The following is a 25,758-nucleotide window of genomic DNA, read 5'->3' on the forward strand; positions in this document are numbered from 1 at the left end:
TTGCCATGGTGGAGTTGTGATTCGTTAGATTTGACCACATTTCAGCTAACAATATAATGGAAAAATATGCAATTACACTATTGGTTGCAATTAACCCCCTATTTCCCAGCTTCGGCATGTCGTCACTAAAATCCATCTTCTGCTGTGAGCATTGAGAGCAGGGAGACTTTGTCCAATTGGCCACATACAGGGGTTGGACAATGAAACTGAAACACCTGGTTTTAGACCACAATAATTTATTAGTATGGTGTAGGGCCTCCTTTTGCGGCCAATACAGCATCAATTCGTCTTGGTAATGACATATACAAGTCCTGCACAGTGGTCAGAGGGATTTTCAGCCATTCTTCTTGCAGGATAGTGGCCAGGTCACTACGTGATACTGGTGGAGGAAAACGTTTCCTGACTCGCTCCTCCAAAACACCCCAAAGTGGCTAAATAATATTTAGATCTGATGACTGTGCAGGCCATGGGAGATGTTCAACTTCACTTTCATGTTCATCAAACCAATCTTTCACCAGTCTTGCTGTGTGTATTGGTGCATTGTCATCCTGATACATGGCACCGCCTTCAGGATACAATGTGTGAACCATTGGATGCACATGGTCCCCAAGAATGGTTCGGTAGTCCTTGGCAGTGACGTGCCCATCTAGCACAAGTATTGGGCCAAGGGAATGCCATGATATGGCAGCCCAAACCATCACTGATCCACCCCCATGCTTCACTCTGGGCATGCAACAGTCTGGGTGGTACGCTTCTTTGGGGCTTCTCCACACCGTAACTCTCCCGGATGTGGGGAAAACAGTAAAGGTGGACTTATCAGAGAACAAGACATGTTTCACATTGTCCACAGACCAAGATTTGCGCTCCTTGCACCATTGAAACCAATGTTTGGCATTGGCATGAGTGACCAAAGGTTTGGCTATAGCAGCCCGGCCGTGTATATTGACCCTGTGGAGCTCCCGACGGACAGTTCTGGTGGAAACAGGAGAGTTGAGGTGCACATTTAATTCTGCCGTGATTTGGGCAGCCCTGGTTTTATGTTTTTTGGATACAATCTGGGTTAGCACCCGAACATCCCTTTCAGACAGCTTCCTCTTGCATCCACAGTTAATCCTGTTGGATGTGGTTCGTCCTTCTTGGTGGTATGCTGACATTATCCTGGATACCGTGGCTCTTGATACGTCACAAAGACTTTCTGTCTTGGTCACAGATGCGCCAGCAAGACGTGCACCAACAATTTGTCATCTTTTGAACTCTGGTATGTCACCCATAATGTTGTGTGCATTTCAATATTTTGAGCAAAACTGTGCTCTTACCCTGCTAATTGAACCTTCACACTCTGCTCTTACTGGTGCAATGTGCAATCAATGAAGACTGGCTACCAGGCTGGTCCAATTTAGCCATGAAACCTCCCACACTAAAAATATTTTACCAGAGATTACTCTGGTGCTTCTCTTTTACGTGATCCATTGGCTTCTGAGTTCAAAGTGCGCACTAGTTGTACTGGAGCCAGGCAGCTGTTCTTAAGGTCCCTGCAGATAGGAGTTGTGGTCCTCAGTTAGGATTGTGTCTGCTTGTCTCTCCAGGGATTTTAAAGTGGTACGCAGTCTGTTGACTGGTCCTTTTTTGGCTTTAAGCAGCAGCAACGGAATGTTGCATTGTGGTGATGCTAAGGGTGGCATAGACTGACTTATGATCAGCCTGCAGGCGGCACTCTTGGTTCTGGCCTGTGTTCAGCTCTGTGATCTGTGCTGTGTCTCAGGTCGGTGTCTCCTCCAACCTGCTGTGAATTTTGTCCATGTCCCTTACCTTGGAGGTGCTCTCCTGGGCTTGGTGGGGGAGTCATTTGTCGTTCTTGTTGTAATGTTTCTGATGAACTCCAACCCCTTCTTCGTTTTCCTTTCTGGTCTTTGTCTAATTCGATCATAGATATCTAGACTAAATTTGGAAGCTATTTGTGTCAAAATGGAAGTTCCCAGTGAGCAACAGACCTGATCTGAATGTAGAAGTTATACATAGACCTCATTTAGACATTTGCCAATGTGAGTTAGATCTGTATATTACATCAGATCAAGCGGAACTCGGGGGAAAAATGCATTTCAACCTGCAGCATCTTAAACAATCGAGCAGCACAGCCTGTGCACAGGCAGCAAGATGCTTTTTTGACAACATCAGACAATTTTCAGTTTGTTGCCATAAAAATTGTGAGCTGTGCAGCAAGACTCGTAATTTTTCAACCATAACTACCACACAGAGCACCAGTGCGACAGAAACGCAGAATGAGCAATGGGGTTCACTTTGGGTTTAAAATTTAATAACAGTTTCGCAAAATGAACATTACACAGATAGTCCTGGACTTTTATATTAGTGGACAACATCAACCTATCTGTATGGATAGCTCATTTCTAAAAAGGACTGGGTTAGCATTCAAAAGATTTTGCTTGTATTATTTTTTTTTTTCTGCATCTCAGCTAAAGCAGGTCTACATTTAGACTTTTTATAAACATTTTAAACACAAATAAACAGTTTATTATTGCGGGCATAAACATGAGGCGGCCATGTTGGATTTTGAAATTAAGGAGGCTGAGGAATCTTGTAATTTGGAAGTCAGAGTTTTTACTTCAGGGTTCATTACAGTGTATTTTTATTTACTTTGAGCTCTGAAATGACAAATGTCACATGCCATTTCTATCCCAGAGCCAAGTTGGTGAGTAGGTGTGATGAGAGTACTACTTCACTGTGACCCATGGAACTGCAGTAGTACTAACTCTATCATGACAGCTTTATTCATTTAGGTCATGGATTAAGCTGGAAAAGTGCCTGAAAACATGGTCATCTTTAAGACAACTAGGTGAATTACCACCACCCTGTGGTATCAGCAAGACATTACAATGAGGTGCTGCTAAAAATGAGACAATCAATAGTACAACAAAGTCTCTGTCCATCCCTACTATCAATTAAAGTTAATTTCAAGAGATCATCCAGATCTCATTTGGTTTTTCAGTGGTCTCTCCAACCTCACCGTTTGGGGCCACAGCTCTATATAACCATGTGACTACAGACTGAAGGTGCTATAGATAATAAATGAGCTCAGATCAGCACGGACTCTGTTCAACTCTCAGTACATCTGTGCTCACTGAGCTTACATTTACTCTGCTGACAGTGCAACCGTGATACAGCTCTGGAGATGGCGCACACAGACACATATACATAGTCTTGCTCCTTTTCTTCTTCTCCAGAGACACATGCTCCCACTCCAATTTGTGAGCACAAGTTCAGCACAGGTGTTTTAGTGTTTGTGTGTGGGCTAATCCTGTCTGAGTCTCAGAGAGTGTTTGTTGTGCAAGCCCTGACTTTATATCTTATTTTAAGTGTTAGGATAGTTTGGTTTCTGTTTTTTTTCCCCTTGTCTCAGTACGGAGCAGTTGGTGGTGAAGATACTGAAAGCTCTGGACCTGCCAGCAAAGGACGCCAATGGCTTCTCTGACCCATACGTGAAGATTTACCTACTGCCAGACAGAAAGAAGAAATTCCAGACAAAGGTGCGTCCTACTTACCTCACAGTCCCCTCTACCCTCGGTGGCACTTGACTGTTATTCCGGTGAAAAGCAAACACTTTTCCACCAGTTTTATTCTGTTCTAACAGCCCATGGAGAATTACAGTTTCACTAATGTAATCTCATCTAATCAGATCCGAGGCACAATTTATCCAGGATAATGTGCTTCAGATGATAACAGCACTACTCATTTCTTGCATATTTTTCTGAGGTTTGAAGACACTTGAGTCTGTGATGTGAACTATGTGGGTGAAGTAGAGATTTCATCCCCACAATTAAAGTCAAGATCAAGGTCAAATTACTTTAAATAGCAAGCTCCTTGCTGTCCCAAAGTGCTGTACATACAGAAAATAAAACATACAACAGTATATTTAGAAAAATGCGGAAAACAAATGTCTGTAAATTGTGCATAAACAAAAACTATTAGAAAGAAATGGAATACAAATACCTATAAAAAGATCAATATAATAAATGTCATGTATTATTGATGCTAAAGGTGAATGCAAAGAAGTGTGTCTTAAGTAGGAATTTGACATTTTTCCAAGGTCTGTGCACCTCTTATATGGAGATGTAGAAGCTGGGGCTTTAGTTGCCATAAGATGTTGACCTTAGTCCTCTGTCTGGAGCGTGAAGGTGCAGCAAATGAGCAAGTTCTGCAGCTAAATCGTCTTGGAAGTGTTTTAAAAAAAGATTCTACAAAACACAGGAAGCCAATGTGAAGAGATCAATATCACAGTGATTTGCTCACATCGTCTTTTTCTTGACTGATTTAGACCATGGGTTAAGGTGTTGCAGGTGTCTAAGGATCATGTAATAACTCGCTCAAATTAAGTTTGAGGAAATTGAGGCATTACATTTGCTAATATCCTCAAACAAAAGAAGCTAGTTTTAACAACTCAGCCTTTCTGTTTGTTGAGCTTCAAAGAGCTGTCAAAAAACTCATATATGTTTGACAGGAGGACAGTATGAGGTAATTTCTCTAAATTAGCTTTTGCAAGGTAATGAAGTCATTTTTCATTTTCATAGGGAAGGAAATTTAAATATCAACTGTAAAACAATGAAAATACACTCACTGGCCACATTATCAGGTACACCTGTCCAACTGCTTGTTAACCCAAATTTCTAATCAGCCAATCACATGGCAGCAACTCAATGCATTTAGGCATGTAGACATGGTCAAGACAATCTGCTGCAGTTCAAACCGAGCATCAGAATGGGGAAGAAAGGTGATTTAAGTGACTTTGAACGTGACATGGTTGTTGGTGTCAGACGGGCTGGTCTGAGTATTTCAGAAACTGCTGATTTACTGGGATTTTCATACACTACCATCTCTAGGGTTTGCAGAGAATGGTCCGAAAAAGAGAAAATATCCAGTGAGCAGCAGTTCTGTGGGCGCAAATGCCTTGTTGATGCCAGAGGTCAGAGGAGAATGGCCAGACTGGTTCGAGCTGATAGAAAGGCAACAGTAACTCAAATAACCACTCGTTACAACCAAAGAGCATCTCTGAAGGCACAACACGTCGAACCTTGAGGCGGATGAGCTACAGCAGCAGAAGACCACACCGGGTGTCACTCCTGTCAGCTATGAACAGGAAACTGAGGCTACAATCTGCACAGGCTCACCAAAATTGGACAATAGAAGATTGGAAAAACGTTGGCTGGTCTGATGAATCATGATTTCTGTTGCGACATTCGGATGGTAGGGTCAGAATTTGGTGTCAACAACATGAAAGCATGAATCCATCCTGCCTTGTATCAATGGTTCAGGCTGGTGGTGGTGGTGTAATGGTGTGGGGGATATTTTCTTGGCACACTTTGGGCCCCTTAGTACCAATTGAGCATTGTGTCAATGCCACAGCCTATCGGAGTATTGTTGCTGACCATGTCCATCCCTTTATGACCACAGGGTACCCATCTTCTGATGGTTACTTCCAGCAGGATTACGCACCATATCATAAAGCACGAATCATCTCAGACTGGTTTTGTGCACATGACAATGAGTTCACTGTACTCAAATGACCTCAACAGTCACCAGATCTCAATCCAATAGAGCACCTTTGGGATGTGGTGGAACGGGAGATTCACATCATGGATGTGCAGCCGACAACTCTGCAAGTATCTGTGTGATGCTATCATGTCAATATGGACCAAACTCTCTGAGGAATGTTTCCAGTACCTTGTTGAATCTATGCCACGAAGGATAAAGGCAGTTCTGAAGGTAAAGGGGGTCTGACCCAGTGCTAGCAAGGTGTACCTAATAAAGTGGCCGGTGAGTATAGATATTATTCTAAGATTGGCCTAAGAGGCAGCACGTAAAACACACCAAAAACAAAATTGTGCCTAGAATAGAACCCTGAGGGATGCCATATTGTAATTACACGACTGCAGAGGAATACTGAGATCAGAGGATGTCGCACCTACTACGTAAGATTGGAACGATTTAAGTGCAAAGCCTTTAAAGATTGCAGACGGTTCAAGACGTGTGGAGGAACTGATGGTCAAGTGTGACAAAAGCTGCAGATCTAAAAGCACTAGTCAACAGTGTCCCAAGTTGACAGTTAAAAGTACCTCAATAAAAATATTAAAAGTGATGTTTCAGTGCTTCTAAGATATCATTAAAAACCAAATAGGTCTATAGCTGTACCTAGACTATCTCCTCTAAAGTTAGAAAGAACAAGAAAGTCTACTGCTAAAAGAGGTAAAAAATAATGTGTTGGAAGAGATAAAATTTAAATATTATCTTTATTTACCTTCATTATTGGTTTTGGTACATATTTAATATAAAGATTAGGCTGTGTTGTGGATCAAAACTGCCTACCGTTGCTGTCAGTGCAGAGAGATGCGTAAATATTAAATACATTTTCCCTGCAGAGTTTCTTAATTACTTTGTGCAAACTATCAAAGGATGAATGGCAACCGTTCTATCTGTTGCCTTAAAGCAAATGGCCTGAGGTGTTTGTCCTTTACAATCGCTGTGCTATTACATAAAAAACACAGGAGGATAATAAAAAAATTATGGTTTCCAGTGCAGCATTTTATAAAAATACAAGATTTAATTAAGCTTTTTCCTAGTAGTCCTGTAGCATATGGGTAAACTGAAGGGTTCTAAGACCTAGAACCTAGACAGCGAGAGTACTAGTCAACAACTAGGATTGACCCGTTGATCAGTTTTAAGGTTATTTGTTGATTTCTGTAAACAGTCACCTAGACGTGCGACTTCAGAACTTTAACTGACAAAGAATCTTGTTTAAATCCCTTACCGAAGCTGTTTTTTTTTATGATATCAGCAGATGTTTGCTGCACAGAGCAGCAAATTCTGCTGGTACAGCCTCAACTAGTTAAAGTGGTTGGAAAACGTATTAGCCTTATTAGAGATTACATCCGTTTTTACTTTGTTCTCACATTTAAATATGTGAAAAATAGAATTTTGGCTCTGACTTGTTCCATCAGTTAGGACGTCCAGGTGTGTTGTGGTTTCTCTGAAATGCTGTATTACCTTGTATCACCTTGAGAAAGTCTAGTGCTTTCTATCAGTGGCCGTCTTCTTCCCTCCCTGTTGGATGGAATAAGGGGGAGTCAGGTTTAGCCTAAACCGGCTCAATTATGGTTGAGGTGCAAACACACCCTCCATTTCTGCTACCTGTATGACCCCTTCTCTTTTCCAATGGTTATGGTCAATCTGACAGAGAGAGGTATCCCAATCCTTGTGGTTTTTAGTATAACAATGGCCATCAGTGGGCTCTAGATGGACAAACTGTCTACTTTTAAGGCCAGGCTTAAAACCTTCCTTTTTGATAAAGCTTATAGTTAGAGTGGCTTGGGTTATCCTGAGCTATCTCTGTAGTTGCTATGCTGCAAGAGGTTTAGGCTGCTGGAGGACATAATGACCACTTTCATCCTCTTCGCTACATTCTCACACTACTCTCCAATTTTGCATTTTTTGCTGTTATTTCACCTTTTAACTTTATGTTCTCTCTCTTTTCTCTTCCTAGAAGCTACACCTGGCCTGACTCTGTCTACCTGTGACACCTTTCTGGAGAGGGGCATCGTCCAAGCTTCTGCTGGCAACAACTTAATGCTCACCCTCTAGGACCACATGGCCCTGTCTTTTAGTGTTTAACCCTTTCTCTCTCCTAGACATGGCGATTGACTGAGCTTTTACTGTAACTAACTCTATGTGCTCTCTTTCAGACTCTAATCTTGAAAACTGGCTCAGAGTTGATCTGTTCTTTCTTTCTAGCTGAAATGACTAAAGGAGCTACATCCATTAACATTTACTTGTCCTTCCCATAGAAAGTACTCCTGGATCAGTGCTTCTTTGTTCTCTTTGTGTCTCTGCTCTGTTCTCTCAAACCCCCAGTCAGTTGTGGCAGATGGCCGCTCACACTGAGCCAGGTTCTGGTTCTGCTGGAGGTTTCTTCCTGTTAAAAGGGAGTTTTTCCTCTTCTCTGTCGCTACATGCATGCTCAGTATGAGGGATTGCTGCAAAGTTAATAACAGTGACTGTCCACTGTCTCTACATGCTCATCTGGGAGGAGCGAATGCTGCAAGTCACTGACTGGATGCAATCTGCTGGGTTTCCTTAGACAGAAAAACATTTTATCCAATTTGAATAAATAATTGAATCTGACTGTTCAATGATTAGGATTAACTGGAATGTATGTACCTGACTTTTGTGAAGTGCCTTGAGACGACATGTGTTGTGAATTGGCGCTATATAAATAAGCTGAATTGAAACTGAATTGAATTTACACCACAAATGTAACACCACATTGCTATTCAATTCTTCCTTTACCAAAAGTTGCATTTTTAGTACTCTAGCGCCAGCTTTGGCACATCGTCAGTTGTATGAATTGAAAACTCTTCTCCGGTTCGAATTGCAAACCTGCCACCATGGGCTCAAATTGACCTTTCATCTATACCTGGGCCATCACCTGCAGAATTCCTTCTCTGTCTAGCCTTGCCCCAGTGAACAGCCAGTATGCCTCCAGAGGATTTGTTTCCTTTTAAATAGCTGCTTACAGCTTTTCTCCTTACTCCAGCATAATTATAAACACCTCACTGATACTAAAAGTAGCTAACTTTGTGTCTTATTCCTTTATTAACAACTTCCACACTGAAGAGTGTTATGTTTAGCGTGACTTGTAAGTTTAGGTGTCTTGACTGACTGGAAAAAAGACTTTTTCATCTCCTATTGGCCAATCACCAGTGAGGGACTGTCAGGTTGAATGTTAGTACACTGCAAGTCTCCTTTGCTGCATGATGACTGGCAGTTTTGCACCAGAAAAGTTTGTTTATTGTAATGTATACAGATGGCAGACATTAAACTATAACAAGAAAACGGTTTACTGAAGTGCTTTCATAGTTGGAGAAAAATTAAGTCCACGCTTCCCCCTGCTTTCGCTGTATAATTCCCACCTGAGTTCATATTTGAGGACATTTCAGGATGTTCTGGATCAGAAAATATACCTTTTGCTCCAGAAGAATAACCTCTCCCTATCTAATACATCCTCTGTGGAGGAGCTCAATATAACTACCAACAAATATGATATATGGTAGTGATGTTATATCGAGAAATACCAGAAGTACTTTTGAGGAGCATAAATAAATCTGAGGTAAACTCACAGAATTGGGACAGAGGGAAAGTAGAAGCTCCCAGCGCTGATGAAGCTGTAGCAGTTAGAAAATGCTCCCTCCTGGTTTCCCCTTTTGTGCAACTGTCTCCTGCATGTAACAAAAGCCCCCTCAGTCTTTGAAAAGCATGAATGCTTCAGTAATTTGCATAACGTGGCTACCATTTTTTGTTTGAAGTGTGTCTGATTGTATAATTTCAATCACATCGTCTTTAACATTTAGATTTTACACCTTTCATATTAGGACCACTTTTATCCCCCCGGCTGATTGTGACAGAGGAACAGACGCTGGCTCACAAAAGGATGTTCGGAGGGGCTTGTTTTCTGATTTCTAAACTCGCTGCGACTCCGTCGGATGCACGTTTGATCCAAGGCTAACAAGTGATCATCAAGTGCTAATAAACCGGATTGACAGACCCGCTAAGGAAGCGACGAAAGGAACTCATCTGTGTGTCACGTTTTAATTATTACGCGGTTTACTGCTTGACAAGATTTATATCAAAGGCTCTCAGAGCAAATTAACCCCATCAGTAAATTAACAAGTAGGAAATGGTGGAGTTTAAAGTTGGATGAGGCTCAGGACAAATTTACAAATGAAATCCGCAATGTTATTTCTTTCAGACTTAAGCTTTTAGTTGAAAATGGTGTGCTTTGCTTGACCAGCAAAAGGCAAAAAGGCTTTGAGTACAATTACATAATATCTGGGCTTTAAAAGTCCCAAGAAATAAGAACCAGCACCTTTAATCTTCTTGTTTCAATTCAGTAGGTTTCATTTTATCAATCTCTTCAAAAACGATTGAAAACATTCATTTTTAAACTTTTGGCACAGGAATAAGGTCAGCGGATGGGTTAACATTTAAATGGACTGCTCAAGGACAATTTCAGCATGTGCAATACTGTGCATAAATGTTGTGTCATCCATCTTTTGTTTTTTGGATTTCCACACTTTCTTGTGTTCTTTGAAAGTAAGTCTTGATCAATAGCTGGTTGTCTCTGAAGGTTTTTAATGTTTTTCTTTGTACTTTGGCTGCTTTTTTGCTCTTTTTGTAGTTCAGTATCCAACCTTTCTCAAATGGCTGTTTTTTTCCTGTTCGTTTAGCCACTTAACTCTAATTTATGAAATATTAAAACATGAACAGGTGCCTAAGAGATGAAGAATTTCACTTTAATATGTAAAAAATACTAAAGATCATGCATTCTGAGTGCCACCAAACAGGATTTTACTTTAAAAGTAATTTCCCAACAAGATGTTGCATCAAAATCTGTTCTTTGCTGAATTTGTTCTTTATTTTCTAGGCCTTGTCCACTTTAATACAAATTTTGAAAAGCAGCAATTCTCTACTGCATTTGCACATTATGTCTGCATCATACAGGCATAACATTATGACCACTAACTGAATAAATGAAGTAAATAGCACTGATTATCTCTTCTGCGCCTGTTAGAGGGTGGGAAGTGAACATTGTATTGTCAAAGTTGATGTGTTAGAGGCAGAAAAAGTGGTCCAAGAAAAGGCAAAATGCTGAACTGTTTTTTTGGTGCATGTGGGGAATAAAAGTTGGCTTGTCTGATCCAAACCAACAGATGAGCTGCTGTAGCTCAGATTGCTGAATGAGTTGGTTCTGACAGAAACCTGTTGCAGTTTGTTGTGCATAAGGGCCTGAATAGCTCCAGGCCAGCCATGTTCCCAGCACTGACCCCTGTCCACCAGCACTAGAGGATGGAACAATGGCAGAAGCCGTTCCGTGCCACAAAGCAAAAATGGTTCATGAATAGTTTGAGGAGCACAATGGACAGTTTGAGGTGTTGGCCTTCGAATTGTCAAGATCTCCATCTAACTGTGCATCTGTAGGATGTGCTGGACAAGCAAGTCTGATCTATAGGCTCTGCCTCACTATTTTCAGTACTTGGAGGATCTGGAGGTAACACCATGGTGCCAGCACACATTCTGGTGTCTGGTGTAGTCCTGCCTTCCATTCCCTGTACTAGTGTATCTTTTTTGAAAACAACGATGTTCAAATGTAGAGACCTGTCCAATGTTTACTGGGAATATTGTTTATGTTTATGTGATTCAGTCAAATTCTCAACAGGTCTCTAGTGGCTGTTTGGTTCTTAGAAACTGATGTCTTTTATGATTCAAAATGTTTTGGATGAAGTTGGAGGGGAGGTTAGTGTTTCGCTACAGGCAAGAGGACTACAGAGAGACAGGAAAAAACAGACACTTGTAGAATATTTAAATCAATCATCACAGCATGAGATTTGAGTCTAAAAGTCTGAAAACACTCACATCACTCAGCCTGTTTTCAAAGACATCAATCTGAGGGAAACTGCTTGTTTTTGAGATAAAGGTACAATCTGTGATGATTGTCTGGAATCTCTTTTGAGGATTTCAGCTGCATCTTCACAGAAACGTTTCCTCTAAACATCTTTTGACTTCTTGCATCTTTGAGAAACCTTGGCTTGTTTCTGAGACTGCAACAAAGTAATCAATGGAAAGACTCAAATGTCATAATGATTATTTAATAAAAAGGGCTGACACCATACAATTCAACTCTCAGGTTACTGTGTAGTTATTTAGTATGTACTCTGCTTGAGTAACATGCTGCATTCATGAGGACTCCTGGCCAGAGGCAATTATCAAAGAATAAGAGAAGGAGGGTCTAAATCTCTTTTTATTTATTGTGTGTCCATTAGTAATTGCTGAGGGCAGTAATGTTGTTAATAGCAGGTAGTTAACGAGTATTGTTTGTGTTTATACTGCATTGAAATTGTTTTATTATAGAGCATGAAATATTTTTTAAATAACACTATACTATTACATATGTATCATTTTTGATGCAGATATTTCAAAGACCTTTTCCTCACCAGTGAAATCAGCAAAGTTAGTACTTTCCTCAACAATCTGATGTGCTTTAAGAGTAAAAGCTGTTTAAATGAGCCAGGTGTGTTTTTAGACCAAACAGAATATATCTAGAATATAGAATATACATATACATGGGAGGAGGGAATGCTGCAAGTCACTGACTGGATGCAATCTGCTGGGTTTCCTTAGATAGAAAAACTTTTTATCCAATTTGAATAAATAACTGAATCTGACTGCACTGTTCAATTGTTAGGATTAATTGGAATGTATGAACCTGACTGTTGTGAAGTGCCTTGAGACGACATGTGTTGTGAATTGGCGCTATATAAATAAAACTGAATTGAATTGAATAATGTATCAGTTATGATTCAAAAACATCCAACGAACAGTTCAGAGAAGTTTACAAATATTAAGTAATAGAAAAAATAAGTACACCCCATGGTTGAGCTGTTCTGTTTGAGTTTATCATCTCTCTCACCTTGTTGTGGAGGGGTTTTGGTCTTTTCTTCTTTTCAGGATTACTTCAGATCTTCGATGTTTGCAGATTTTGTTTCTACGCAGCTCTCAGTCCTGCCCATGTCCTAAAGATTGTCTGTCTCTCAGGTCCACAGAAAGACCTTAAACCCAGTGTTCAACGAGACGTTCCAGTTTGGCGTGCCGCTGAACGAGCTACATTCCAGGAAGCTGCATTTCTCTGTGTACGACTTCGACCGCTTCTCCAGACACGACCTGATAGGCCAGGTGGTGGTGGACAACCTGCTTGAATTCAGCGAGGGCAGCGGGGACAAACCCATCTGGAGGGACATTGTGGAAGGCACTGCAGTAAGACACAACTCAACAAAAAACCATCAGTGTTATGATTTGACATTTAAAGGAGCTTTGTGGTGAAATGATGCCACTGCAGCTTTGCTTTGTGTAGTGTATTGCTGATAACTGATAACAGCTTCAGGTTGATATGTTTGAGAGCTTATCCATCTATTTATGGATAAACGTTTCATTAAGCCAATTTTATCTCAGACACCCTTCATAAGTACCGAGGTCAGGGCACGTGGTGCAGGTTTCCCTCTTTTGGCTTAGAAGAGTTTATGTCTGGGTTTGCTGTGATGAATAATTGAATTAACCTGGATAATATCTGACATGAAAATTTGCTAAAAGTGAGCATGTGCAATAGTCTGTTGGCTATTTGTTTCATAAAATTAAAACTAAAGATGCTGAAATTATCAAAGTTTACTGCTTACTTATAGTCTTATAGTCAGCTCACACCATCCTGCAATGCTAAAATGGTTTGTTGAATGAAGCAATATAATAAAAATGTGGACATTTCATAATGAAGGAATTAGGTCTGTGTAACTGGATGCATCTGAGTTGCATCAACATAATCTCTCTGGCTGAACTGAATTTTTATTTCCTCAATCCTTATCTTTTTGAAATCTGATCATTTGTACTTTTTGTTTAAGACTTTTTAATTCGGTATAAAATAATTGGTTTTTGGGTTCGAAATAGAAGTAGGCTGGAATGAAATGATATTTCTTTGGTACCTAATGGTGGTATGAACTGGCAACGGAGCTTGAAGTGGTTCGCTGGATGCAGCCCTTGATTATCCAGTTCAGTCTGCCAGCTGTCAGTTGGGTGCTTCTTGTGGCACAAAGTGTATTACAAAAACAAACACTTACAAAAACTGAGGCTCAGATTTTGCATTTCATCTAAATAATAAAAAAAAACAAAATGTTGCGATGTTTAATTTGCTTGCAAACAACTAAAAGGGTTTCTTACATGAATAAAAAAAAAAACATTTTTCAATAAATTAGTTAATTATAGTCATCAGAAATATTTATCAAGAAAATACTGTGCTTCGCTTGCCTCACAAAACTGGGCTGATTTCAAGAAAGTCAGTAAAATATAAAGGATATTAAATTAGTTTAACCATGCAGATTAAATAATAAACATAAATCTGCTGACCCAATTATCAGTCAGTCAGTCATTTTCTACCGCTTATTCCCTAGTGGGTCGCGGGGAAGCTGGTGCCTATCTCCAGCAATCTATGGGCGAGAGGCAGGGTACACCCTGGACAGTGCTGACCCAATTATTATATATTAAACTGAAACAATAGAATCGCTTAGATAGCTAGATTTGAAAATAGATCCATATAAAATGCTTTGCTTCCTGTCTCTCTCCTAGACACTGAGTTATTGCTGCCTCTAACAATGTTATGTGCTGCTGTAACCCTTATTTGTTGCTTGGTAGCTTCTCCAAGCTCCCTGGTTGCATGGAAAGGCAGACCACAGTTGTAATTCTTTTCATTTCTTTATTTTATTCAAACGGCAGGAGAGTGAACACATTGAGCTTTCATTCTGTCTCTCCCACACCTTAAATACTCCCCCTTGGAACAGGGCAAGGTGGGAACCAGAAATCACTAGGTGTTGCACTAATAATTAAAATCTTATCCAAGCTACAAGTCTAAAAAAAGATAATTGACCATAAAAATTGTTGCTGCAAAAATTGAAAGTAAAAAACATATTGACTGTATAAATGAATAAATTTAACACCATGTTTACAACAGGCTCAGCATTTGTTTCTGTTCTAGATGAAGCCACTAAAGGAGCTACTACTGCCAATAACTCTTTAACATAGAAAGGACTCCTAGGTCAATGCTTCTGTGGTTTTTTGTGTGTGTCGGATCTGTCAGGCATGACAGATGGGCGCTCACACTGAGCCTGGTACTGGTTCTGCTGGAGGTTTCTTCCTGTTAAAGGGGAGTTTTCCTTTCCACGGTCGCTACATGCATGCTCAGTATGACAGATTTCTGCAAAGTCAACGACTCAGTGCAGGCGACTGTCTACTGGAAGTCACTGACTTCATGCAATCTGCTGGGTTTCCTTAGATAGAAAACGTTTTACCAGTTTGAATAATGAATTCAACTTGACTGCAATATTTAATATTTTGGATCAATTTGCAATGTATGTAATTGACATTGACATTGTCTATGTCTGAATGATTGGACTGAATTGACCATATGTTTTTGTAAATAAACAGGATTTTTTTTAATGTTTGTTGTTTTGCCTAGAGACAACATGTTTGAATCAGTGCTACAGAAATAAACTGAATTGATCTGAACTTTTTAAGCATTTTAAAGAAGTAACCCAGTTACATAAATACAAGCTACCACAGCTACCACAGTAAATATATGTTATAGTATACTTGACTTATAAATCGATATAATTTGTATTTATTTAAAAAATCTTCATTCAATAAGTTCAGTGTTAGATTTAATATATTATAAATGTATCACCTCGTAAAGAATCGTAATCCTTTACTTTTTAAATGCAGCTACTTGTTAATCTCATTAGAGACGCCACCAAATCTCCCAGCATTTAAACATTTTAGCCTTGGTTTGACGTCCGTTCTTTCTGCTGAAGGTGTTGAAATGTTTCCTGTTTCTCTGACTCAGCAGGATGGTTTTGTACCAAGTTAAATTGAACTCTCAGGTTGTTTACACCCATAGTTCCTGCTCTCTGGGGGACATTCTGTATATAAAACAGTCTCCCTGCAGGACAGATCCATTCAAAGTCTGGTCGTGTGAAAAATCATCTTAAGAGCGTCCGTATAGATTACTGGAACGGCTCTGCTGGCTGAATCCAAACTTTATATTGGTTTACGCCCAACTAGATTTATGTGAAATATTCATAGAAGGCTATTAGCAAATTAGACAGAGCAGGGCCTAAAAATGTTGGCATCAGGGTTTAATATATTAAATAAGTTTAAAGCATCAGTGTATGTTAGTGTTTCACTTGGTGAAGTATTGATTAGTGCGACTCAAAGCCACTGAGGAGTCATCTCACCGCAGGGTGACCTGAATAGAAGTGGTGTCATAACTGATGTTCACTTGATGGAAGAAGGGGGAGGGATCAAAAAATACAAATCCCAGAAAATAATTGCTTCTACTTAACACTTTTCTACGCTCAGGGACTTGGATGGATTGGCATACGCCTCATTTCCAGTGACAGCACTTTCCCTCCGCTCAAAGACTCCACATGAAGACTCCTGCTGTCTCAGATGTAGCTCTTTTCATGGCAAACCATGAGATGTGTCTTTCAGTGTTTTCGCCAGCTGAATTTGTTTCTCATGTCCTGTGTGAGCGATCAAAGCGTCTCCGCCTTGTTTATGATCCCTCTTTGTGTGTTTATCTGCAGGAGAAGGCTGATCTCGGGGAGCTTAATTTCTCGCTTTGTTACCTGCCCACCGCAGGCAGACTCACCGCTACAGTTATCAAGGCCACCAACCTCAAAGCCATGGACCTGACGGGTTTCTCAGGTGAACAAATCACATGTCATCAGGCTGCTTCCGCACATCCAGCAATGGTCTGACTGGAAACACATTTACAGGAAGCAGCATGATTCTTGTCTATAACTCCTGCTGGTGTTGCAGTCTGCTTTCAGACTTATATTACCACAAAGGTTTTAATTGCAACACAGTTTAAAAGCATCTGGAGCCCAATCAGCTAATAGTGATCTAATGCAATGACACGTCACCCTTTCATTTACACAAAACACTACAGCAAACACCTACTGTTTTCTACGGTTCTTGGCTAACTTTTCTTCTTCAAATATATTTGATACATGAAGAAATGTTGTATAGGACTGTGAAGGGGAAGTAAAATATATATATATTCTTTTCACAAATAGAAATCTGAAAAGTGTGGTGTTCATTTCTATTTAGCCCTACTGAATCAGTATTTTGTAGAACCGTCTTTTGCTGCAAGCCTTTTTGGGTATCCCTCTACCAGCTTTGCACGCAAACTTTTAAACTGAACTCTTTAATGTAAAATAGCTCAGGCTCAGTCAGACTGGATGGACTTCTTCAATGACAGAAGAAGTCTTTTGGATGTAATGTTTTCAGGAAACAAGAGACGATTTCCAGTTGCCTGCTACTTCGGCACTTTGGACAGAGTGAAGTGGGTTAGCATGTAGAAAAATAATTTTTAAATCACTGTAAATCAGATTTTATTCCTGATCAAAACAGAACAGCCATACAAAATAATTTCAAGGGCCGCAGATGGCCGCAATTTGGACACCCTTTATCCAAACCATGTCATTGTATCTCTGGCTGTATGTCTAGGGTGGTTGTCCTGCTGGCAGGCGAACCTCGGCACCATTCTAAGTTCTTTTGCTGCCTCTAACCTGGTTTTCATCCAGGATTGCCCTGTATTTAGCTCCAGTCATCTGTGACAAGCATCCCCACAGGATGATTTTGCCACCACTATGTTTCACAGTTGTGATGCTGCCTTCAGGGTGATATTCTGGGTTAGCCCCCACTCTGATTAAAGTTGAGGTAAATGTTGGTCTGATCAGACCAGATCACCTCCTAACACATGTTTGCTGTGTCCCCTACAGAGCTCCCGTAGAACTGCAAACAGAACTTTTTATGGCTTTCTTGTCACTTTTCTATTAAGGTCAGATTTGTTGAACACACGACTAATAGTTGTTCTCGCAACAGATTTTCCCACCTGAGCAATCAGTTTTTTATTTTTAAGTATTGAAGGGGGCTTAAAACAAATGCTTGCCACACCTTTCAAATTTTTATGTCTAATAAATTTAGAAAATCTTGTATAATTTCCCTTCGACTCCTTTGTGTTTGTGTGTCTGTCACATAAAATCCCATTAAAACAAACTGAAGGTTGTGGCTGTAAAATGAAAAAGATCAAGGGGTCTGAATACTTTAAAAGCCACTGCATGCGGACATTTAAGAACCCATGATCACCTGTAGATCACCTCCATGTTCCTGCCAGTTTTGTGTAATATTATATGATCTTAAGGATTATTACAGCTGCTCATGTAGCCAAATCATGTCTAGAGAAAGGTTACAAATGGTGCAACAAGATCAAAAAATAAATAATGCATTAGACTAAAGTGATTTTTGTTTTCTATGAGTTACACACACCAACAGATTACGCATACATGCTGTTATTATTGCCTCATTGATCTCAGCATGATTTAAGAGTATCATAACACATCGGATTGCGGATGTGTGTGATTGTTCCCGGCTGTTGTCACTAACCGAAAGGATCCAACCTGTTCTGCTTCTCCTTCTTTGTGTTCCTAATCCAGCTTTGCCTCGGCGACTCAATTCTCAACAGCTTTCATGTGTGACAGATGCAGATACGTGTGAACTCTTATCTCCCGCTCTGTGCTTCCACCATGCGTGTTTGTTCCTCTTTCTTCTTCGCTTCTTCTAATTCCATCATTCTCTCCTGTCTCCCTGTCTGTGCTTCAGACCCGTACGTGAAGGCCTCTCTGATATGCGACGGGCGACGGCTAAAAAAGAGAAAGACCTCCATTAAGAAGAACACTCTGAATCCCACGTACAACGAGGCGCTGGTGTTTGACATTCCCAATGAAAACATAGAGAGTGTTTCCATCATCATAGCAGTGATGGATTATGATTGGTGAGCAGGCCGAGGCGCTGTTCTGTCGCTGCATGCTCGGGGCGCTTTAACAACAGACTGATCGTTACTGGGAAGCAGCTGTTTATCAAACGCCTTTGTGCATGCAGCATGATGTGGATTTTTGGACCGGTGTCGAACACAACAAGAGAGCCCTGTGAGAAGTACCCTCCTGGTGAATGATCCCTGTTTTACATAGATGGGCACGTCATGAATAAGCATGATTTATGCTAATGGAGAAGGAAGACGTGCGGCCCTGCCAATATTTATCTCACAGTCGCTTGCAACATCACTTGGCTGCTTTATGTGTTTGTGTATAAATGCACCGCCTCCCTATTATGCTGGGTAGACTCAGCATTTGGCATCTGTATAGGTGTCCATGTTTGCCTGCTTCCTCATTGATATCAAGCTTTTATCCAAAGCTGTAATTGTGTAATTTTTTTTTTTTTTTACCAAGCCTGCCTCTTTTCTCCTCCTGTTCCTTTTTGTGAAACTCTGTCCTGTTTCGTCTTCTCTCGCCGTGTGTCAGCATCGGTCATAACGAGGTTATAGGCATGTGTCGAGTGGGAAGCGACGCTGACGGTCCCGGGAGGGAACACTGGGCGGCCATGCTGGCCAACCCCCGGAAACCAATAGAGCACTGGCATCAGCTCGTTGAGGTAGGCACAATCACAGGCAACCCTGTTAAATAGATTTTAAATCCTTAAAATTAATTTATCTTTTATTGAAGAAGCATGATCTATTGCCGAAACATTTTTGAAAAATCCAGCTTTTAGTTTATTTAATAATGGAAAATCTATTGATAGGAAAATAGTTTTTTACAAACCCAACAGTGCCACAATCCATAACTTTTAATCAGCAGTTTTTTTATTTCCTATTTTCCTGGGGTAGAAAGATCGCATGACACAGAGGCCCCTTTCTCTAGGCTTCAAAATGGGAAAAACGAGAAAATATTACAGAAGACATTTGTTGAGCTACGCAAATCAGGAAATAGCTACATGAAAATAGCTCCTCACTAAAATTTGTTCATATCTACCTTAAGACTGAGGGAGGATAACAACCATTAGATGATAGCTATATGCCAACCAGTTGTTTGGGAGGAGTGGAGTCCAATTAGTGAAATGCACGAGTAGCAATGGCAGTGGAACAGCCCCACAGCACGATGCTGCCACCACCATGCTTGACAGATAATGTAGTGTTCTCAGGCTTGAATGAATCCACTTGATGTCTGCAAACCCACTTCCTATATTTCCATTTTGGCCAAATAACTCAATGTTGGAGATATATGTACTGTATTTATATTATAAGGAATAAGCTAACATAATGAATTAACGTGTATAAAATCTCTAAGTTAAGACCATACATAAAAAAACATAAATTAATGATAAAATCAAGAATAGTAACGAGCAATATTCTTTCAAATGTTAAGTGTGTACTTGCTATAATCATTAACAACCTAAAAACATATACAGGTATGATAAAATTTCTAAAATTGAAATTAAATAATAAAGTATAAGAGATAATAAATGGCTGTAAACATCTTAATTAAAAGTCAGATTGAGAAGTTTTTTTTCCACAGCTGAGGGTCACAAGCCTCGCAGTGGACCTATAGCACCAGCAGCTGAAAATATAAAGTAAACCTTCATTTTCTGTGTTATGTTTCATAATAAAACATTAACAGAAGACTTTCTTCCCTGCAGGAAAAAGCGATTGGTACATATGTATCAAAGAGTGCCACAACATCCTCCCCTAAACTGCATATTGTGGTGGACAGCCCCCACTCTGATTAAAACGGTGAGTCGCTCATGTGTTTATTAGCTTCAAGCATTCCACAAATAGCTCTAACTCTCCATGATTTTCCTGCGACCGCCTTGGACTTTTTAATTCCAGCACACGTCCACCACTGTGTGGCAGATGCTCTCCAGTCCGATTAACACGGAGACATCTAGTCAAGTCTTAAAAAGCATGACCAAACTGTGAGAGCCTGATAAAGCAGAGGCTGTGAAGTTTGTCAGATGTTGCAGCTCGAAGGCTCTGTATAATCTAGATGTTATGGGTTATGTAATGCATCCCCCCTCCTCCCCACTGGCTTGCAAAAACTCCATGCTGTTTATATATTATCTTGTTTCCCACTGTCTCACGCGTGCTTAATCCGCCTCTTCTCCCTTCCTCAGGTCATTATCATCTCAACAGCTCCAAATTTTCCTTTATTTCTTCTCTCCTCTCATCTGTGAATAATTCCCTCCATCAAAGACCAGGGAGACGTGGAGACGCTGCCAGTGTCCAACTGCTAGTGCCGTTTTGCTCCTGCTAATGAATACTCCAACTTCTGTGCTGTCTTTGCTGAGCTGGAGGGGGGGGGGGGGGGGGGGGCTTCATCCATCCTGAGCTGCATTGTGAACATCAGACTACACATTACAAACACATACAGACAATGACAACATGCCCGGCACTGATGTCAGGTGTAAATTTGGGACTTAGCAAGAAGCTTGCACACTTTCCTCTCTCTCTCTTACACACACACACACAGACACATACACACACATAAATACACAGAGTTTGTAGTATGTGTGTAGTTCATGTGTGCTTCGTAGTTCATTCTAGAGCGTTTCTCTCTTGAAAACAAGATAAAAAAAGAAAGCCAGCATAGAGTGGTCATTCCAACCAGGACCAAAGCTTCCTGCACTTGTACAGACTATCAAGAGAAAATTCTGTGTCAAAGAGTTGTACAGTTTACGCTGTACTGGATAGGAAAAAAAATATCTCATGTAGTTCTCAACGGGATGAAAGGATCCGTGGTGGATTCTCCTGGCCAGTTTGGATGCCTCCGCCCAGAGAGAAGACGTTGCAGCCTCCGTCAGGTTATCATTGATGTCAGAGGAGTGAAAAATGAGGACAGACTTATTGGTCTCAGCATGTTACGCAACCTTGAAACGTGTCCCTCTTCGTCATGCTCTTCGTCTCAGTCCTAATGGGACTCATTAGTATTTCTTTTTTTTTTTTAAATCATCTTCGCTGTCAGTTGTGTGCTAGAGAACACATACATCCATCAGGAGAGAAGTTTATTCATGCCGTTTTTACAGTCTAAACGAGGATGAGATGGTGTGAGCTTCAGAGAGACACAGACTATGTGATCATTCTCAGTTTTCTGACCAAAGCGCCAGACTTTTCAAGGGTTTACAGAATCCTATATTTGGGATTGGACTGTTCGGACCGCGCTCTCTGGAGGATGTATCGCCACTGAGTTATTTTTCTATCATTCCAGAACTTAATGTTTTGCTTTCTCAATCAAAAAAGAAAAGAGAAAGTCCTTGTCATGCTTCAGCAGATCAAATTGTTGTCCATATCATGTCTCTGACAGGACTTTAGAAGGACACATCTCTCTGTGTTGCTTTTACCAGTGAGTGTTTCAGTGTTTGTGGGCGTGTTTGTTTTGTACTTGTGTGCATCGGTGTGTGTATGTGTGTTTGACACGTATCTGTGCTCACCGTCGTTCCCCCTCCCATCGTTTTTCTGTCGTCACTCCTAAAATCCAGGCATCTGCACTGAAAAGGTTGCTTCAAAGCCAAACTTCCTCTTGTTTTGTGTGTCTAAAGGGAGTAATTTAATGTGTGTGAGTGTGACAGACAGAGGATGCGAGTATGTGTGTTCTCCTCGTGCCTCTTTGCACTATAGGTGGGGAAGCACCGTCTTTGATAGACGTTTTTATTGTCTATGTTGTCTCTGATAATTGCTGCCAGTCACCAGTCAGCCCTCCTCTCCTCTCCAACCCCTTCACCTGATGTAAGTAACTGTTTATCGTGTACTTCTTTCACTAATTTATGTGCTGAAAGTTTGAGGGAAAAAATCACATGGGACTGAAAGTGGTGAAACGCTGGGGTATTTTGCTTATAATTATTCAAAGGAACACAACTAAAAAAACACAACTTTATGGGTCAATGACTAAAAGTATGGAAAGTCATTTCTGCCAAATTTAAGAGGAAAAAATGGCACACCATACCATAATTACTCAGAGGGATAATTATGACTTTGAAAGTCATATTAATGAAATAAGAAGTCAAACATTTGGATTAAAGTCATAATTATAAGGATAAAAAGTCAAAAATTGTAAGTTTAAAAGTCATAATGTGATAAAAAGAAACCCGCCCTAATTATGAGTGAAAGAGTTACAATTTTGAATCTTTCTTGTGCAATTCAAATTAATAATCATAATTATGCAAATAAATATAAATTCAAATAATAAATTTTTGGTAAAAAGTCATGAATATAAAATCATGATTATGCGATTCAATGATTATTTTGACTTTAAAACAAACTATGTTTATACGGTCTGAATGATGTGATTCAGTCATTGAAAGTCATAAATATTTATTTAAAAAAATCACAGTCTTAAGTAAAAGCTCAAAACTATTTGATTAATTATAATTATGAGATTAAGTCATAATTGTCAGTAAAGAAATATGGGAAAAATGTCCTAAATATGAAAATGTTACAATTATGAAAATCATAATTATGAGATTCAGAGTCATATAATTTTCATCTGAAGGACATATTAATGTTAAAAAGTAAATACAATTAAAGATATTAGTCATGCATATGAAACTAATATTTATTATCAGATTTCTTTGTAATTTTTAAGTCCAAATTTTCAAAATCATCATGTGAAGGATTTCCTGTCTTTCCATTGTACGATCTCAAGGCCATACAGTGTAAAAACAAACAAACAAACGAACAAAAAAAAAAAAACAAAGAAAAAAGAAAAAAGAAAAACAAAACAAAACAAAAGATTTAGGGATGTTTATTATATTTAAGGATCAGTATTTATTTAGAAACAGTACAAAAATGAATACTTCCACTAAAAATGTTAAGAGGAATCCACAGGAGCTGGTAACCAGCACAATTAAAAAATAAATGCATCATTAATAACTAATATTTATACAATGCTGGTTAACTAAACCAAAATACAAAACGAACAACACTGAGCACACATACAGCATACATTGCAACCCAAAACACATTAAATGCAACCAAATCTCAAAAGGGTAAATATCTAACTTGGGAAATTTTTCTTCTTGATAGATCTTAAAGCTCTGCCTCAGTCTCCGAACTCAGTTAATCAGATTAACCAATCAGAAGCGGATTTAGGTGATGTGATTCGCTATATTAGACAGTGAATGATAAACATTCATTTATTCGTTCATCTTCTACATCGCTTATTCCATAGTGGGTCACAGGGGAGCTGGTGCCTATCTCCAGCAGTCTATGGGAGGGAGGCGGGGCCCACCCTGGACAGGTCGCCAGTCCATCGCAGGGCAACACACATACAACCACGCACACACTCATTCATACACCTAAGGGCAATTTAGAGAGAACAATTTACCTAACAGTCATGTTTTTGGACTGTGGGAGGAAGCCAGAGTACCCAGTGAGAACCCACGCATGCACGGGGAGAACATGCAAACTCCATGCAGGAAGACTCCCGGCCGGGAGTCACACCAGGACCTTCTTGCTGCAAGGCAACAGTGCTACCAAGTGTGCCACTGTGCAGCCCCAAATGACAAACAGATTGTATTATTTTTTTAAAACACCAACTTTAGACATCAGAGAGACCTCTCAGCTCCAAAAATGTCAACTCTTTCATGACCCAGACCGTTTTCTAACTCAACAGTTCCAAGTATGTAATCAATAAACTGGATAAAAGATACAATCACATTAAAGGTGTGGCTCATTGACAATCCCTACTAAAGATTATGGCTTTTTATAACTTATATCAAGGCTTTTCGTATTTCTAAATTGTTAAAAATCAGGTCACTAACGTCTATAAAATCCTTTTTTGTCTGGACACAACAAACAGGATCATAACTATGAGCAAGGTCATGAAAAAACTAATGGTGGATGACAGTTGGTTTTAACCATATCTAAGGTCCAGTGAAGCCATTAGAAGCGACCTGGAAACGGAGAGCAAGGTCATATCCGAGGTGTGTGCGTATCCCCAGCTTGGTATGTGACCTTGTTGCTGAAAGCCATGAGACACACCAAATTAGATTCAGGATTATATGTTTCAATGTCAAACTGAAAGTAATCTTTCAGAAATGCAATGTGACATTTTAATTTTTCTCTTTTAAGTGGCAGATATAGGCTTCCATATATTTTTAGATCCCCGGAAATAAGTCGACATGGATGGAGGAAAAATAGCAGAAATTTGTGCAGTTCCCGTGTAAACCAATACTCAGTTAGAAAGCCATGCCCATCACTGCTAACAGTACTGCTTGGTGTATTGTTGCCACTTTCCTCTAATCCTCTCTCGCACAAATGCATCTTTACACGGGAGTGTGTTTTCCTGCGAGGGGGATGTACTTTCTTTGTCTTTATTTTCGGATGAAGGAAATCAGGTCATATCCTCTGTGTCCTCTGTGTTTTGCCAGTCAGGGGAGGATCAATCAGCTTGCACAAGGCAATATTGATTCATTGGTCCAGATGCTCCATGATTTCTCTACTTTTCCAGTCTTTCTCCTCCTGTCTGTGTTGACCCTGTTTAGCTCATGTGTTACTGCCTTGTGAAGGAGTACAAAGCTCATGGTAGAACGAACACATCCCCCCCCCATTCTCCTCCAGCCTCTGTCAGTGACCTCTCTCTCTGTCTCTGTCCGTCTGATTACTGTCTGAATGCCTATTCTCTCCGGCTCTCTTCTTCTTCTCCTATCCATTGCACCTGCTGGTTTTTTCCTTTTTTCTAGCCCACCATCTTGTCGTCTTTCTTATTATTTGCTCCCTCCACCCTCTCTCCTCTCTCTCCTGCTGTCTTCTCTTGTCCGTACAGTCCCGATTGGTCATGGGGAACATGTTTGCATGCTTATATTAACACGAATGATGTCAACTTGATGCAATGAAAAATTCTATAAGTGATGCTTTAAGCAAAATCTGACAATGAACTTGATACTAATACTACTAATGACGACTAAATGGAGACCTAGCAGTTGTTTAATCTCTGTTGTCAAAAAAACAATGATGAAAATGACATTGATGCTGTGTTTGTCAGTATTCTTTTTTGTCAGTTTACAGTTGTTTTTTTATATATATAATTTATTGGAGAGGTTTACTTTTTTATTCGTTATTGGTGAGATTTGGAGCGAGGGCGATTGTTTCAGTCAGAACAGGTCACAGGATGTCGGTGAATGTGTAAGTAACAGCGTGGCTGAAGCAACAATAATGGAAATAAAGGATATGTATCATCCACTCTCGTGTTCCTGACTTCTTTTAACTGTTAC

General features: G+C 40.0%; 1 protein-coding gene across 2 annotated transcripts in view; it reads left to right on the forward strand.

The window, feature by feature from the left end:
- LOC124864507 (synaptotagmin-C-like) overlaps positions 1-23,517 on the forward strand; it is a 56,385-nt gene extending 32,868 nt beyond the window's left edge. The window contains exons 7-13 of one of the 2 annotated variants that reach the window (XM_047359315.1): positions 3,416-3,542; positions 12,655-12,873; positions 16,242-16,362; positions 18,322-18,493; positions 19,020-19,149; positions 20,191-20,284; positions 20,665-23,517. In XM_047359315.1, the coding sequence (XP_047215271.1) occupies positions 3,416-3,542; positions 12,655-12,873; positions 16,242-16,362; positions 18,322-18,493; positions 19,020-19,149; positions 20,191-20,280 (859 nt within the window). In that variant the 3' untranslated portion in view covers positions 20,281-20,284; positions 20,665-23,517. The other variant, XM_047359316.1, reaches the window with a different exon arrangement.
- Positions 23,518-25,758: the final 2,241 nt, after the last annotated feature.

This window comes from Girardinichthys multiradiatus, chromosome Y (assembly GCF_021462225.1).
Source record: "Girardinichthys multiradiatus isolate DD_20200921_A chromosome Y, DD_fGirMul_XY1, whole genome shotgun sequence".
Classification (NCBI taxonomy): domain Eukaryota; kingdom Metazoa; phylum Chordata; class Actinopteri; order Cyprinodontiformes; family Goodeidae; genus Girardinichthys; species Girardinichthys multiradiatus.